The sequence below is a fragment of the Primulina huaijiensis genome, chromosome 11 (genome assembly GCF_012295235.1).
Source record: "Primulina huaijiensis isolate GDHJ02 chromosome 11, ASM1229523v2, whole genome shotgun sequence".
Lineage (NCBI taxonomy): Eukaryota > Viridiplantae > Streptophyta > Magnoliopsida > Lamiales > Gesneriaceae > Primulina > Primulina huaijiensis.
The window spans coordinates 25,454,642-25,470,230 of NC_133316.1; the positions used below are offsets into that span (position 1 = coordinate 25,454,642).

Consider the following 15,589-nt stretch of genomic DNA (forward strand, 5'->3'; position numbering starts at 1 on the left):
CATATAGCCCAATGTGTAATATCAAAATCATGAGGTACAAAATATGACAATTTCATTCGATTTAAGTAACATGTCCAATACGTTGATTTCAAACAAGTTCTTTAGTAAACTTGCAAGTATTATCAGATGCATTAGAAACCAATGTATGACAGTAAAACTTTCTATTATTAACATCAGGATGATTCAAAATTTGTGGTGTTGGTTGTAGGCTGGAAGTATCTAGGTAGTACAATCCATGTCTCTCCTTACCAATCCCCGGAATCCTCCCACTCCGTAGATCCTGGACTAAAAAAAAATAAGGGAAAAAATGACAGAACAATGGTTTTCGGTGGTAAACCGCGAGATAGAGAGCAATTATGATGGGAATCAGGAAGACGAAGAACATTGTTGAGAACGATAGAATCTGTCATGGCTACAGAACCGATATGAGAAACACTGGTTGTGCTACCATTAGGCAATTTAACTAAATCATTGGACTATAAAACCGAGAGTGGAGCAAAGTTGCATTTCGACCAACCGTGTGATCATTTGCCCCAGCATCAATAATCCATTCTAAGGGACAAGTAGAGGCAGAAGTATCATGATTACCTGCCATATTTACCATGGGAGAGCGAGGAATATCATAAGCTCGAATCTTATCCAAAAGTTTCAATATCTCAGCATACTGCTCTGCTGTGGACACCAACAGAGGAAGTAGGTTTGGCAGTAAGGGGATTTCCAAACTCAGTACTGGAGAGGACTGCATTAACATGAGGCTTAACATTCTTTTCCAAACTCTGTTAGATTTAGGATTATTATTCTTGCCCGATTCTTTTAACAAACAAAGAATTGTTCAAATTTCTTATTTTAATTGAAAGACCATCCATACCGACAATAATAAAAAAAAAAAATTCACACATAAAAAATCTGTCCAACATTCAAAAGGCTTTCATGAGGTACATTGAATATCACACTATTTTCCCTGCAAATCTTCCTAAGAAATGCATATATATAATCAATAGCCACTTTCTTGTGTATCCCAGATTCTCTCCTCGCTCTAACTACTGTGTTTCCCATTATGTGCACCACCCCTGCATCCCTACAACTACTCAAAAACTCCAGTTCATCACCCTCTGTTTGGCCGCTCTCTTTCCCTGATGATGATGCACCAGTGTTGTTTCCACGCATAGGAGATCTAGAAGCAGGCACAATCGAGTCCAATGACGAGATAGTAGTATCCAGAGATGTTGTAGCATCATCTTTCAGCAGGAATTCCGTGGATTGCTGAGTTTGTTGTCCATACAAACTGTACTCCTCAGAGTCTGAACACCCTTCCATCATAGATTCAAGACGAACAAACAGGAAGAGATTGTTGAACAATTGTTTCTCAAAATCATCGTTCTTTTTATGAAGGTCTTTGTAACCATATCTTGCAACGCAACGGAACATGTGAAAGTTTTTGGGTCCAATACGTTTCACAAGAAATCTTTCTTCTACTGGAACCGTGTAAACTGGAAGATACTTCACACACACAAATACTACCACAGAATGTATAGCAGGTAGGTTTGTGATGAAATGTGAGAATATACGAGGGACTCCACTGGCTAGCTCAGTGTACACAAGGCCAATCCCAGGAACACGGACTAGCCCTAAGCTGGGACCAAGACCCAAGATCCAAGCCATGGAGACCTTGCTATGCATCTCGAACTCGTAGCGCTTGACTGTTCCATAATGCCACACAAACATGATGACCAGAAACGCAGCAGCAATCACAAGTGGGACCCAACCACCTTGGTCAATCTTGAAAAGTACCGCAGAGAAATATGTACATTCCACCACAAGAGAGAAGAAAGTGAACAGAAGGACGAGGATCCAGTGGCAGTGCCAAACTAGTAACATTATTAGTGTCATGAGAAGAGTTGTTGCAAGCATCACGATCACAACTGCAGTACCTGTTGTCATGTCATGCATAGGTGATACAGAAACAACCAAATATGCTCGATTCAATTCCAATTAACATGTTCACAACGCTTTATATAGCAATCCAAAAACGGAGAGAAGCTTCAAAACAACCATTGACGTAATCAGAATGTCCTGGAAGCATTAATGAGAGACCATTGTTTTAAATTTCCTTCAAAATTTAGAATTTCCTAATCTACCCGAACGGAATTCAACTTAATTTTTTCCCCAAAACTTAAAATCCCGAGAATATTTATCACTATTGTAAAATAAATTATATAAGTTTCTTAACAAAAAATTTCCAAATACTTAGAGAATGTAAGGTTTCTTCAAGAAAACAATCGTGCCCACGGACTTATCTGTTGCATCCTCAAAAATATTATATCCATTATTTAAAATATAGAATCAAAATAGATCATTACTTTATCCTCAAAATTTTGATCAAAATTTCCATAAATTTTGGTAATATATATTGAAACTGATAATTAATTTGGATGAGACTCAGCATGGTAGCCAGGTCTAACACAAGCACACTTTCAATGGTGCGCACCAACAGGGAAGACAAAATTAAAAGATCCATGGAACAATATGGTACAACCACAACACAAAAGAGTATAAAAACATGAAATATATCACTACTGCATTCTGATCTTGACCATGCCAAAAAACTTGTTTATTGGGTGGTGTAACCTTTATGGATTTATAAACTAATCTTTATTATTTTTAATATTCGATATGGGACATTTGTAACAGAAATGCTACAATTTCCTTTCCCCTGGCACAAGCTATCATAACAACAAAATAGGTGTGAACTAATTCCCTCAAACCAAATTTTCCCTCCTCCATTCCTTGCTTCTAGCACTTTCCTCACTATCTAAGCCCAACATATTTTATAGGCCAATATAATTGGGTCCATACCACAACTAAATTAATAAACAAATTGTGTTTATGGTATACAATTTCTATTTAGTTGTTCAAATACAGCAAACAAATCATCTGGAAGCATCATCACATGTATAGTATCAGAGCTTGGAGAATGCATAGGATTTTTAAAGAATGCATAGGTATTTTTTTTAAAAAATCGATGCAAAAAACTTACCATAAGCATTGCCAATTTGGCTTTGATTTCTAAATCCAGCAGTTACAGCAATACAAAGAACCATTAAAATCCAATTTATATCAGGAATATAAATTTGCCCCAGGAACTTCTTCGATGTATGGACAACTTTGACTCTTGGAAAACATCCTAGTGCAAGGGCCTGCTTGATTATTGAAAAAGTTGCAGAAATTGTCGCTTGACTACCAATAACAGCAGCCAAAGTTGCAACAATAAACATTGGCCAGTATATTTTTTCTGCACACAGAAATCAATGAGACATGAAATTATAAGTAATGTATCATAATCTGTCGTTAAGCGGAACAAAAGGCATTAGCATCAGAGGATTCTCCAAATGCCAATCAATCAAACCTAAACGGAAATACTCTCTCCTTAAAAGAATTGATTTCAGTACCAAGTGGCACTTTCACATCACAGATTCTGATTAATATTCTGTTCAAAACACTCAAACCAACAGCTAAAACAATTCTATGGCAGCCATAGGAAGGTATTAGAATTCAAGGTTGAGCCATACCAGGAATTGAATGATAAAATGCATTGACTACATGTTCTTTATTTTCCATTAGATATGCTGCTTGCCCAGAGTAGGCTAAAAGAAGGCAAGGAAACACGACCACTGTAAAAGCAAGCTGTATAGCAGAAACTGGAAAATGGGCAAGATCAGCAAAAAGTGCTTCAGTGCCTGCAACAGTAAGTAATGGTTTTTAATTATATTCTTGCTCATATCCGAGTTCGAAATAAGTCAAACCTCTCCCCATTAAACTCTCGTAACTCCTAGGAAAAACTGAAAGAAAGAAAGAGGTAAAAAAGAGTAAAAACACAAGAGATACACCTGTGATACTAAGCATGATCCCTCCGAGGGAGGTCCAACCGTCTTTTCCTCCCCTTTTAAAGTAACGATATATGTATACAGGTGAAAAAGCCCTCAGAACTGAAGTATCATAATTACATATGTTGTAGATGCCGATGCCTCCAATCATGAGAAACCACAGTAGTACAACTGGCGCAAAGAGCCAACCAACTCTATCTGTTCCATAGTGTTGCACGCTGAACAAACCAACTAATATGACTACAGCAACAAGTACAACCACATCTGCATCAAAGAACACAGGCTCACTCTCATAATAAATACCCAAAGAAAAACTGAGTTCGGGAAACTGATGATGACCATGAAATGGAAGATAATATTGCACAAACAAAAATTAATAATTCAAGTAGTATCATAATTTAATGTAATAATAAGAAATACCATTGCTCAACTTTGGATAGTCCACCTTGATTCCTCCAGAAGCTGAAAGAACTGCAGCATTCAACATTTTACATTGGTTAAAATAGAAATCCTTCTTAATTTTTTTTTTTTATAAAAGATGGAAACAATAATGTTAATTAATTCAACAACTGAACAAGAAACTGTTACAAAAAATTCTTAGACTTCTGATTTTACCTGATTGTGATTTGACAAGTTCTTACTGGACCTTGTCAAATATCATTGTTTTACTGGACAAATCTCATGAATTCGATCTGCTAACTATCTGTTCGAGTCAGATCAAATTAGTCTTACAGAAGATATCATCAGCCACGCCTTCTCAGTCTATGTATGTTTCAACTTTGTGATTTGCCACTGATTTCAAAGTTTATTATTTTGACAGCCCAAAGCTCCAAATATTTATTATTTAATATCCAGATGTATTGTAATTAAGATTCTAATGGTGTATGTCTAGATGTCAATTACTTGGAAAGTGAATAGAAATGTCATTTCGCCTTCTTTCGAGAAAGTGACAAGATGCTTGAGTACTCAAAACTAATAAGATACACAAATAAAGAACACAAGTTCTCCAGATTCGGCGTCCAACTTCTCTAATTTGTTTCAGAGCATCAATATTCAGCTCCAAGTGTGAATAATCCATGAATTAAGGATTCCTGAATGAAAGAAATAGTAGAAACCTAACAATGGTGATTTACAAATTATCACTCCACGTTGAGTCAACAACTAATTTTACCACATCTTGCACCTTCTTGTGCCCATTTAGAAAAGAAAATACAGAAATTTCATCTCCAACTTCAATGAATATTCATCCGTTTCCCATCATCGTAATGACTTTTCATATTTTTTAACTTCCTAAATATAATCAACAGCCTAATAAGTGCACTCTTCCTCCCTCCCCCTCTCAAATGTATTTATAACTGCTTACTATAACTCTTGCTTGCACTGTCAACACAGGTCAACAAAAGCTTCAAGCATAACTTGATTGTTTCTTACATGATACAGTATGGATCAGAAACTGTTGATGGTAACAAATACCGTAACAGGAGAAAAAGGGATAAACACAAAGCTAATAAATACCAGATATAGCAGGAGTGAGAATTCCATCACCGATCACCATGCATGTCCCAACAAGTACTAATATAAGAAGGGTGTTCCTTCTGGATGCATGTGCCTCAAGCCATCTCTTGGTTTTTGCAGCAAATGATTTCTCGTGGAATGTGGTACGACTATACGTAGTAAGCTCTTCATCAGTCCGGTGCTGATTGGGAATAGTTTTCACTTTAGCATGCCGACAAAGTAATGAATAAAGAGCAAAAGTTCCTCCTAAATACATGAGAAGATAGATAAATTACTATTTGATCTATCTATTATTCTCAAGTAACTTTTGGCGAAGGAAAGTGATTCATATAAGCTTCAAAAGCAAGCGACTCAAAACTAAAGGAAGGGACACAATACCTTCTCTGACGTGTTTCCACTATATTATTTATGAAGCACATATTAATTATGTAGACGAGAAAACATTTAAGAAGCAAATATTAATTATGTAGACGAGGAAAAATTTAGGTTGTTCTTAGATTCATTAATTTGATTTGTGGAAAGAAAATTTGTAGAATGAATTTCAAATGACACGCATCTTGACGTAGAATGGAGTTGGAATTCACTTGATCTTTGTCAATCCATGCGAGTCGAAGAGTTTTAACTTATGAGTTTGAAATTCATCAATCCATGCAGATTTGAAATGAATGGATTTCAAAATCCTCACTCAAACCCATCATTTATGTTTCGATAAAAAGTTGATGAAGGCATTTTAGATTCCTCCTTTTTCCCAATTTTTCCTTTGTACTTTGGAAGAATTTGAAACGACAACCAACTATATCTCATTTCAAACCCATGAATTTTAAAAAACTAGATTTCAAATTTTTTCCTATAAATCAAATCATTCCATCAAATACAACCTTATTGTATGATAATTTCTAGCATAAAGCATCTTACCTTGACCATTGTCATTTGCTCTGCATACAATGAACACGTACTTAAGGAGCGGTATCAATGTAAGGGAGTATATAATCAATGAAAGGGCACCAATAACATCCTCTGTGTCTTGAATTCCATGAGGAAAAGTATTGTAGAACACATACAAGGGAGACGTTCCCAGGTCTCCATATACCACTCCCAAACTCTGGAACGCAAGCCTTAACAGCAAAATTACCGAGAATTTCTGCTTTTTTTAAAGAAAAATTAATGAAAGAACAGCTAACAACATCATCGGCAGAGACAAAATGATAATCCTCTAAATCCACATATTCCAGAATTTATAGCAACTATGGCAAAAGCCAAATAGATAATTTATTTTTGTATATATAGTAAAACACCAATCCCATGATGCCATCCAGTCCACCTGGATAGAGTTCAAATAAAGTGAACCAAGATGTTACATTATGCATCATACAATCATTTCGACAGAGCAAATAAATACTATCACTGGAGGCAATAGAAAAATAATTCAGACGAATGAGAAAATAGATCAACTTAGTGGCACCAGGTCGATGATTCTGGTCTAGCCGTGACCCACCGGGTACACATGTTAAACTCATTCAGTGTACCGAAAGAAGTAAAAGAGATTTCGATTTTACCTTTTCTCTATACATGTTTCTAAGTCGTCCAGCCTCCTCATCCATAGGTTGATCAAGCTTCTGCTCCAAAACCCACATGCTTCCCTTGGTGGTGTTGTCTTCATCAATTTCCACCTCAGATGCCATCTTTATTTAGTCTTTAAAAACAGAAGAGCCTATTCAACTTATTTAAACCCCACCTTACATAAAACTAACAAGAATCATAAGAAATCAACTTTATCTAATTTCGTGGACTGAAGATCGAACCCAAAATTTAAGAAAACAAAACTTGTGTCGGAGTAAGAAATAAATATCGCAAAACCCCAATTTAAGGAGGACGACAAAGAGTACAAGAAGAGATTTAAAAAAAAAAAAAAAAGCTTTAGTTACGAAGACATAGCTGGCTCTGGCAGGGAATTCTGAAGTGGGGTCAACTCAACATCAGCCACACAACCACCTATCAAGCACCAACATCAAAGAGGGAAGAACTTCACCATTAAAATTCTTAATGCCACTCCAAACTCCTATAAATGGTTCTCAAACAATACAAGGTTCTTCAGAAGCGAATCAATCCATAATGGGCTCAACTCAAAATAAATGTGATTCTCAAATCTTCACTCCGGGCAATTAAATATCTACTTCCTGATTCCGGATGAGAGATGCTTGAAAAGATGGCAAAAAAGCTTAAAATATTTCTTAAGAAATTGCAAATTCAAGATTCAAATAAAAACTAGCCTTCTTTAAACTTCCACGTCTCTATGTTTCATTTGTGAACAAGTTGAAGGAAAGTAAAATGTCTGTAACAGACAATTTTTTTTCCTCAATATAAATGTTCTTCTCCTGTCTGTATCTTTACAGAGCGAGAGCGAGCAGGTTGTAATTTCTCTGTAGTCAATTCCCCGATTACACGTTTTACGAATTTTGTATAATTGTTCTCTATTTTTCGGTTTTTTTTTTTAACCAATATCTATTTTCATTTATTCAATAACTATTGACATGTACATTAAAATTAATATAAAGTCATGTTATTACACTACATAAATTATATATATCTAATTAATTTTTTATCACTATTATCCATGTCCTGTAATTATCTCATACAATGTATCAAATAATATTTTAATAAAAAATTTGAAAAATGTTATGTAATGTAATTGTGGTACTAAAGCTAGGTGAGACAAATATTATATTACATTATTTAATAAAAATATGTGAGAGAAAGATGGAACCATTTCCGAGTAGTAATTATTATGGTGATAATGCAAAGTTTGAGAAAAATAACTAGTTACGTGTTTAATTTGGTTAGTGATTTATTCGTTTGATTTGTCAATGGTCCTCGTTTGTTAACAACTCCAACTCCAACTCCAACTCCAACTCCAAGTGAATGGAATTATTATTATTATAATTATTCGAATTGCGTTCGCATGATATAAAATCTACTGGCATAGCTTGTATTAATTTCTTACAAACTTAAACCCGAAGAGACCCCTTGGCATTGTTCGTTATTAAAAGTTAAAACCCAAAAATGGAAACATAGCTTGTGCCACTAACCCAAATTCTCACTTTCTTTTTGCTATATTATGGTGAAGGTTTGGAAAGTGTTACAATTAAATCATATTTAATTATTTTTTTCTATTCGATAATTAGATAGAAATTTATAGCTCATCTGAAAATAAAGTTCCAAATATAAAACGATATCACAAATTTGATATCCAAAGTGTGTACTCATATGGACATTTTTGATAACCCACCTTAAAAAATAAGCCTCTATTTCGGTCTTCTTCTAATTCTTTGAGATCTTTGTTCATTTTCTGCCTCATTGACGGAAACGTATTGATTGAACATGATGAATTTTTTTAGCATTGGGATAGCTGACTCTGCCGATTCTGGTGTTAGTATTTATTTGGTTTAACTTTAAACACGAGTTTTTTTTCGCGCATATATTTTATCTTGCTAAATTATATCTCAACCAAATTGAGATAAATTGATTATGTTTTGTTAGCCCAAACCAATCATGCCGAAATTTTTACTAGGTCTTCATTCACCCACTCTAAATATTTAGTCGATCCTAACAATATATGAGATTGAGTAAATGTTGATAGTCATAGACTGAAAAACGAAAATTAGAGAATTCCACCGTTCATTGCTACGATTGCAATTATTAAATAATTTTAATAGAAAAAAATGTTACCAATAAAATCATTTTCACGTGCAATGCACATACACTTTTTTAGTACAAATTAATATCATCGTAAAAANTTATATATTTGAAAGAAAATAATTTAAGTTATATATATGATGTATAACGTTAATATTTTTCACAATAATTATTAATCTTAGGAGAAGAAATTTAAAGCTAATACGAGTATTTTAGGTCAAACAAAAAAGCCTTCAACATCCACGTTAAGAAGAGGCCCCATTGAATTAAAAGTAGTAGATATATATATAAAGATAATTATATGGATAAAACATATTTCCATGTACAAAATCCATTAAATTCTATTGAGAAAGTCTATGATTTTAAAAGTCATTTTACCCATGAGAACGATATATCACTCACTCATGATTAGGTTTAACATGCTAACAACTAATCCTGTGGAATAATCCGGCGTACATCTCGTGGATTAACCACTCACTAACTTTCTCGAAATATTTTTAGCGGAAAAAGAAAAGAAAGAAGGAAATCTTTATTGGAAAAAAGCAAAAAATAATAACAACAAAATTGCATCATTAAATTTAATTTAATAATTGAGCATAGCAGAACGATATTGCCATCTCCAGTAGCAAACAAGAACCCAAAAATAGGTTTCATGCATGATTGAGCCTGAGATCTGAAGGATCAGGTAGGTCGGCTATGATTTGATTATTCCCATTAAAATCAATAGAGAACAGAATAAGATTTAGATATCTATCACGGTCTTCTCCAATGACAATCTCAAAGGCTTTGTGCTCTCTTTTCTCAAGTGGGTTCATAGGATCAAGCTTTGTAATAAAGAAGAAAGGTCCCAAAAGAGCAGCTGTTGTCTCTGGTGTTAGGGTTGGTACGAGATCTTGTGTTCTTTTCTTTATTTGTATTCTCAACGTTCTGATTTTTTTTTTCAATTTTGGTTTTTTTTAGTTAATCTTGGTTCTTGTTTTTATGTGTGACTGTTGTGTTCCTTGAAATTTTATCAAGCGTTGGGGGGTATGCGCATCTCTTGGAGCCTCTGTGGCAGATTGGCATGATCACAAGTAAGTTTTCAGTTTTTTATATTTATTATATATGTACAAATGGTCGTCCAAATACCGAACTAAGTTAGCTTACCAAAAAAATTATTTATATTTTATTATATTATAAAGCATGATAGATGTTCTTTGAAAGTTTGTCCAAAATGTTTTAACTGTTTTACCTTATAATATAGCACAATATATTTCTTTGAATGAGGGACTTTTTGTTGTCTACGACTTTCCAATTATCTTTCTATAATGCCATCTGTAAATATAAGATAGTGTTACGGAGTATTTTCGAGATTGCCGATCTCCTATGGAACAAGAGTGAATAATAGAGAATAATGGGTGCAGTAGAAGAAGACTCTAGAATTCAGCGAGAAGACCTTATTACTATGACCAAGAATGAATCCAATTACAGTCAAGCTCCTTTGCTTTTATACCCTATACTAGAAATTAACTAAACTGCTGATGTAATCTTTGGATTTTCTTGGAATGACTTATTTTCTTCTGCCTTCGTGCACTCCTCCAGATGTGATTCTGCATAGCAGAAACTTTCTTGTTTTAAATCAGTTGATTTAACTCTTGTAAGATCCAGTTCTATGTACTCACATCAGAAACCAAACGTGTTTGCTCAATGCATTTTGTTTTAACATTTGTTCCCATATCTTCAGGTCTTATATTCATCTCCTTCAAGAAATACTTTAATATTGGAGACAACCTTCTAAAGGTGAACCAAGAACTTAATTTCTGTAAAATGAGATGAACGATTTGTTACAGAAGTGGAGAATATGATTTAAAATACCCACCCCTTGAGGTTGGTCCGGAGAATGATAAAAGAGTGAATGTTTCGGTGACTTCTCAGATCCCTGCATGTAACTCTTTGCCACTCTCATTTTGTATGCACTCCCAGAGGTGCAGGTATCTCAGGTCTCAGCAGAGCAAGTTGAGTATACTTTATGGTTGACCTCCTTGTCTCATTTTTTGGATGATGATGTTCCGTTTATTTTTTGGGCGGTAGTTGGTGGACGTTTACTGCATAGTTTTCCTTGCACATTGTTTTGTTTATTTTGATGTATGTTTGTATGTACTGCTTTAATATGTACTGCTTTATGCTTTGAAGTTATATTGTCTAGCCTTTTGGAGAAGTTTTGGTCTACTCCCCTTCTTTTTAGGTTTTATCTGTACTACTCTTTTATGTTTATATACAAATAGGGGTCTATCGAACCCTCCACTACCGACTGTGTGTTTAGGTTTTTTTATAAAAAAAACCAAACACTTAAATCTTATTTTCGATAGCTCATCACATAAAAATTCTAAAGTTAAACGTGTTTTATTTGAGACAATTATGAGATGAGTGACCTCCTGAATTTCAATATTAAACAATTATTAGTTCCCCAATTAATTTATGTATGGGCTTAAGCCCAATTAATAGTCCAACCTATTAAGAAATTAATTAATAAATATAATATTATTACTGGTTGGGAATCACATTGAGATTAGATTTTATTTACGATCTCTCTTTTGATATTAATCGGGACGAGAATAATCATGACAACTCAGATTGTGAAAACGATAGGTCTGGATTTTTTGGAGATGATGATAAGACAGGATTCGAGATGGGTTGAGATTTTAGGAAATTTTTCCAGTCCTAATTCAAACAAATATATTTCCACCCAGTAGGTAATTATCCAAAAAAATTTATATAAAATATTGGGAATTCGCATTCGTTATTTTTTTTATGTGATCCGGATAAACCCAAATAGACAACGCACACTACAAGAAAAAAGGCGAAAGACAACGGTTTTTAACCGTTGTCGTAGGTCAAAAAAACTGTTGTTAAAGCCTCTGTGGTTAAATGGTAAGCTCAAAGACGACGGTGAAAAACCGTTGTCGTAGACATAAAAGATGACAGTGAAAAACTGTTGTCGTAGGTCTTGTAAAACCGTTGTTAAAGGCCCTGTGGTTAAAGGGAGCACACAAAGACAACGGTGAAAAACCGTGGTCGTAGACGACTAAAGATGACGGTGAAAAATTGTTGTCATAGCATTGAAAAATCGTGGTAATACAAAATTGACGGTTTTTCTAAACAATATTAGCGACGGTTTTGTTTGTTCGTCGCTAAGTAGCGACTGTTTAGTTCATATCGCCGTCGCTAATTAGAGACGGTTTTTGTTATAATTTTCGTTGCTAATTATTTTTGTAAATAAAAAAAAAAATTTAGGGTTATAATTTAATAAACCAAACACAAAAACTAACAAACTTACAAATTTAATATTAATATATTTATAATCTTTAACTTAATTGAAGTTTAATAAAAATCGTTGAAGAAAAAAAAATTTGAAAAGTAAACTGACCAAGTAAATGAGTTTGATGTGTGAAGAAAATGAGCAAGGAGCCGGATATTTATAACAGCTTTGCGACTGTTTTTGATTAAACCGTCGCTAGTAGCGACGGTTTTTGTATAAACTGTCGCTATGAGCGACTACTGTAATCAAATCGTCGCTATTTGCGTCGGTTACTTAGGCCGTCGCGATTAGCGACAGTTTTTTAAACAACCGTCGCATCTATTAACTTAGCGACAGTTATTTCGTCGCTAATTTAAAACGTCAAAAATTTAAATTTGCGACAGATTTATAAACCGTCGCTAAATTATATCGGCGACGGTATGTTAAAATTCGTCGTTAGGTTTAGCGACGAACGGAAGCAAACCGTCGCTAAATTTAGCAACGGGTTTGTTATAATCGTCGCTAAATTTAAATTAGCGACGGTTTGACATAAAACCGTCGCTAATATTAACCGATTTTTTTAAAAAAATTAGAAACTACGACAACGTTTTTTCAAAAACCGTTGTCATTAACCATATAAAACCCTAAGAAACGACAACGTTTTAAAAAACCATTGTCGTAGTTAAAAAACCATCCGAAAGACAACGGTTTGCACAAACCGTTGTCTTTGACCCTTGACAGAATCTTATATAGACAACGGTTTTTTAAAAAACGTTGTAGTAGCCCAAAAAAACCATCCGAAAGACAACGGTTTTTAAAAACCGTTGTCATAGTCTACAAAAAAAAACCGCTCATATACAACGGTTGTTAAAACCGTTGTTGTAGCCCAAAAAAAACTCTTAGACAACAGTTTTTAAAAGCAGTTGTTGTAACCCAAAAAAAACGCTCATAGACAACGATTTTTAAAAAACCGTTGTCGTAGACATATAAAAGACAACTGTTTTTTAAAAACCGTTGTCTATAAGCGGGTTTTTTTAGGCTACGACAACGGTTTTTGTTAAAACCGTTGTTAAAACAAAAAAGACAACGGTTTTAATAAAAACCGTTGTCGTATGAGTGGTTGATTGAAATTTTTCTTGTAGTGGCAGACGCTAACCAAGTAAACTATGCTAGACAAGTCATATGTGACAAGCTCAAACTAGAAAGACAAAGGCAAGAAAGAATTGAACATTTGACTTCTTAATAGATATCCGTCGTACACTACCATCCCAATTACCCATGCTGGTGATTATCCAAATTTGAATTTATCTATACTCAACATTAAATTAATTAATTAATATTATTATTCAATAATATCTACTTATATTAAAGCGTGAAGTTGAGTGATATGGCCAGTTTAGTCCCGGTACCAGGTAACACCCCCAAACACTTGCCTCTTCCACCACACCACAGCCCAGGGACAATATCACGTGGGATGTGCTTTTCTCTCCACCACACACCCGTAGCTTCCGGTTGCACCGCTGTTTCTTCGTCTCTTCGTATCCCTCATCCTCCTTTGTTTTTCTTGCCTTGCTTCTCGTTTTTCCCCCGTTAAAGCAAACAGATCCCAGCAAAAAAAAAAAAGGTTGCTTGGTGTGTTGTCTGCGTCTTTCTTCTTCCAGCTTCTCGGCGTCACCTCTGCTGCGTTGCTTTCCTCCTTGTACAGACTGGTGAGATTCTACTGTGTTTGCTTTCTTCCCCTTTTACCTGTGAGCTTATCTTGAAATCTTGGGTTTGTTTTTCCTCTTCTCTTATTTTGGTTGTCTGTTTTTCAGAGTTGCTCCGTCTTTGGTTAGTTCGCTTCCTTGTTCTGTTTTTTGTTCGTTTGCTTTGCTCTCTTTGACATACTGTTTCCTATTTGACTTGGGTCCAGAAGTATTGACATTTTATAGTTAGCTACTTGACATTTTATGGTTAGCTACAAGCACTGATTCATGTTTACTGATTGTGAAAAAAAAAAAAGCTAAGTGTTGTGGATTGCTTTCTTCGTATTGGCTATTTGCTTTGCATGATTTGAAGTAATATAATTAGATATCGTCAATGTTACTATTTACAATTGCTTAGATTTATATAATTTGATGTCGCTTAATGTTCTAGACGTCAGCTTGTTTTTTCATTGTATTTGGTTTTTTCCCTTAGGTTCAAGTCAACAGTCAGGGACAAGGGTCGACCTAGGATTGTAAAATGGGTGCATGATATCGCGTTTTGTACTTTTTGGTTATACACTTTTGGAAAGCATAATATAAATTTCATGTGAATTATAATGTGGTTTTTTTAATTTGCGAAATATGGTGTGCTACCTAATGTTTGTTGATGTTTTATTTAAATAAACATGTAAGTATCTTAAACTCAAAAAAAAAAAAATGCAATATAGTTGCTGAATTACCACCTCACAAATTTACATTTCATTATCCGAAAAAAATGCAAGCGTTTCAAAAACTCTCGATAATTTTTGTTATATATAAAATTCTCAATAAATATAACTTAACTTTTGTAGCATATTTATCTTCTACGTAAGTGAACATTAATTTGCTTAGATAGATAAAATAATTTCATTTTACGATAGTTTTTCCCATCAATTTTCTCCTTCTTTAAAAAACTTCATTTTTCGCAATTATATAATGTTAATATCTTTTTCTATTTTTTCATAATTAAATACTTTTACATTATTTATATAAAAAATTTATTCAAGGCTATATTTTTTTGTTCAACATTTCCATTTCACTATCTAACATTAAACTTATGACCAACTTCCAATCTTATATAGATTCCTACGAAATATACACAAGTTTTTTCCCTAATATATTTGAATCTTCTATATATCATGTCATGTGTTTTTAAAGTTTGCAATTTACATCAGTTTCATAAAAATTATAAACGTCTATTTTATTAAACGCAAATTCGTATTATATACATCCATATACAAAAAAATTAAAGTAAATATACAATTTTTTTGTATTATTTTACTTTTATATTAAACAATTACCCTTTATGCTAAATGATTCCCGATTCAATGCAATAATTATCCTAATTCCCAAAGTACTCGTCGTTTCTTTTCATATTTTTTATTTAAAAAGTGACGAAGACAGACTATAAGATCACATATTCGAGCTATTTTACTTTCATTTATATTTTGAAAGTAAACTTATTTTATTCCTAATAGTATAACATTAGCATTACT

The 15,589-nt window shown here is 33.9% G+C and overlaps 1 protein-coding gene and 1 long non-coding RNA gene across 4 annotated transcripts; one reads left to right on the top strand and one right to left on the bottom strand.

The window, feature by feature from the left end:
• Window positions 1–879: 879 nt before the first annotated feature.
• On the bottom strand, window positions 880–7,821 carry LOC140987531 (potassium transporter 10). Of its 3 annotated transcripts, none has more exons than XM_073456072.1 (9): window positions 7,670–7,821; window positions 6,956–7,391; window positions 6,315–6,540; window positions 5,400–5,645; window positions 4,305–4,355; window positions 3,888–4,148; window positions 3,570–3,737; window positions 3,038–3,292; window positions 880–1,931 (listed from the first exon to the last, which is right to left on the bottom strand). In XM_073456072.1, exons 2-9 carry the CDS (start codon window positions 7,079–7,081, stop codon window positions 892–894), a joined length of 2,373 nt encoding a protein of 790 aa, XP_073312173.1. In that variant the 5' UTR covers window positions 7,082–7,391; window positions 7,670–7,821; the 3' UTR covers window positions 880–891. The 3 variants fall into 3 exon arrangements, with proteins under 3 accessions (XP_073312173.1, XP_073312172.1, XP_073312174.1); XM_073456071.1 differs by having other exon boundaries at window positions 6,956–7,576; window positions 7,670–7,817; XM_073456073.1 differs by lacking the exons at window positions 6,956–7,391; window positions 7,670–7,821 and having other exon boundaries at window positions 5,400–5,580; window positions 6,315–6,456.
• A 1,866-nt stretch (window positions 7,822–9,687) lies between these two features.
• Window positions 9,688–11,278, top strand: LOC140987161 (uncharacterized). The gene is made up of 3 exons (XR_012177080.1): window positions 9,688–9,975; window positions 10,110–10,165; window positions 10,816–11,278. It is a non-coding gene; the product is annotated as an uncharacterized lncRNA (long non-coding RNA).
• Window positions 11,279–15,589: the final 4,311 nt, after the last annotated feature.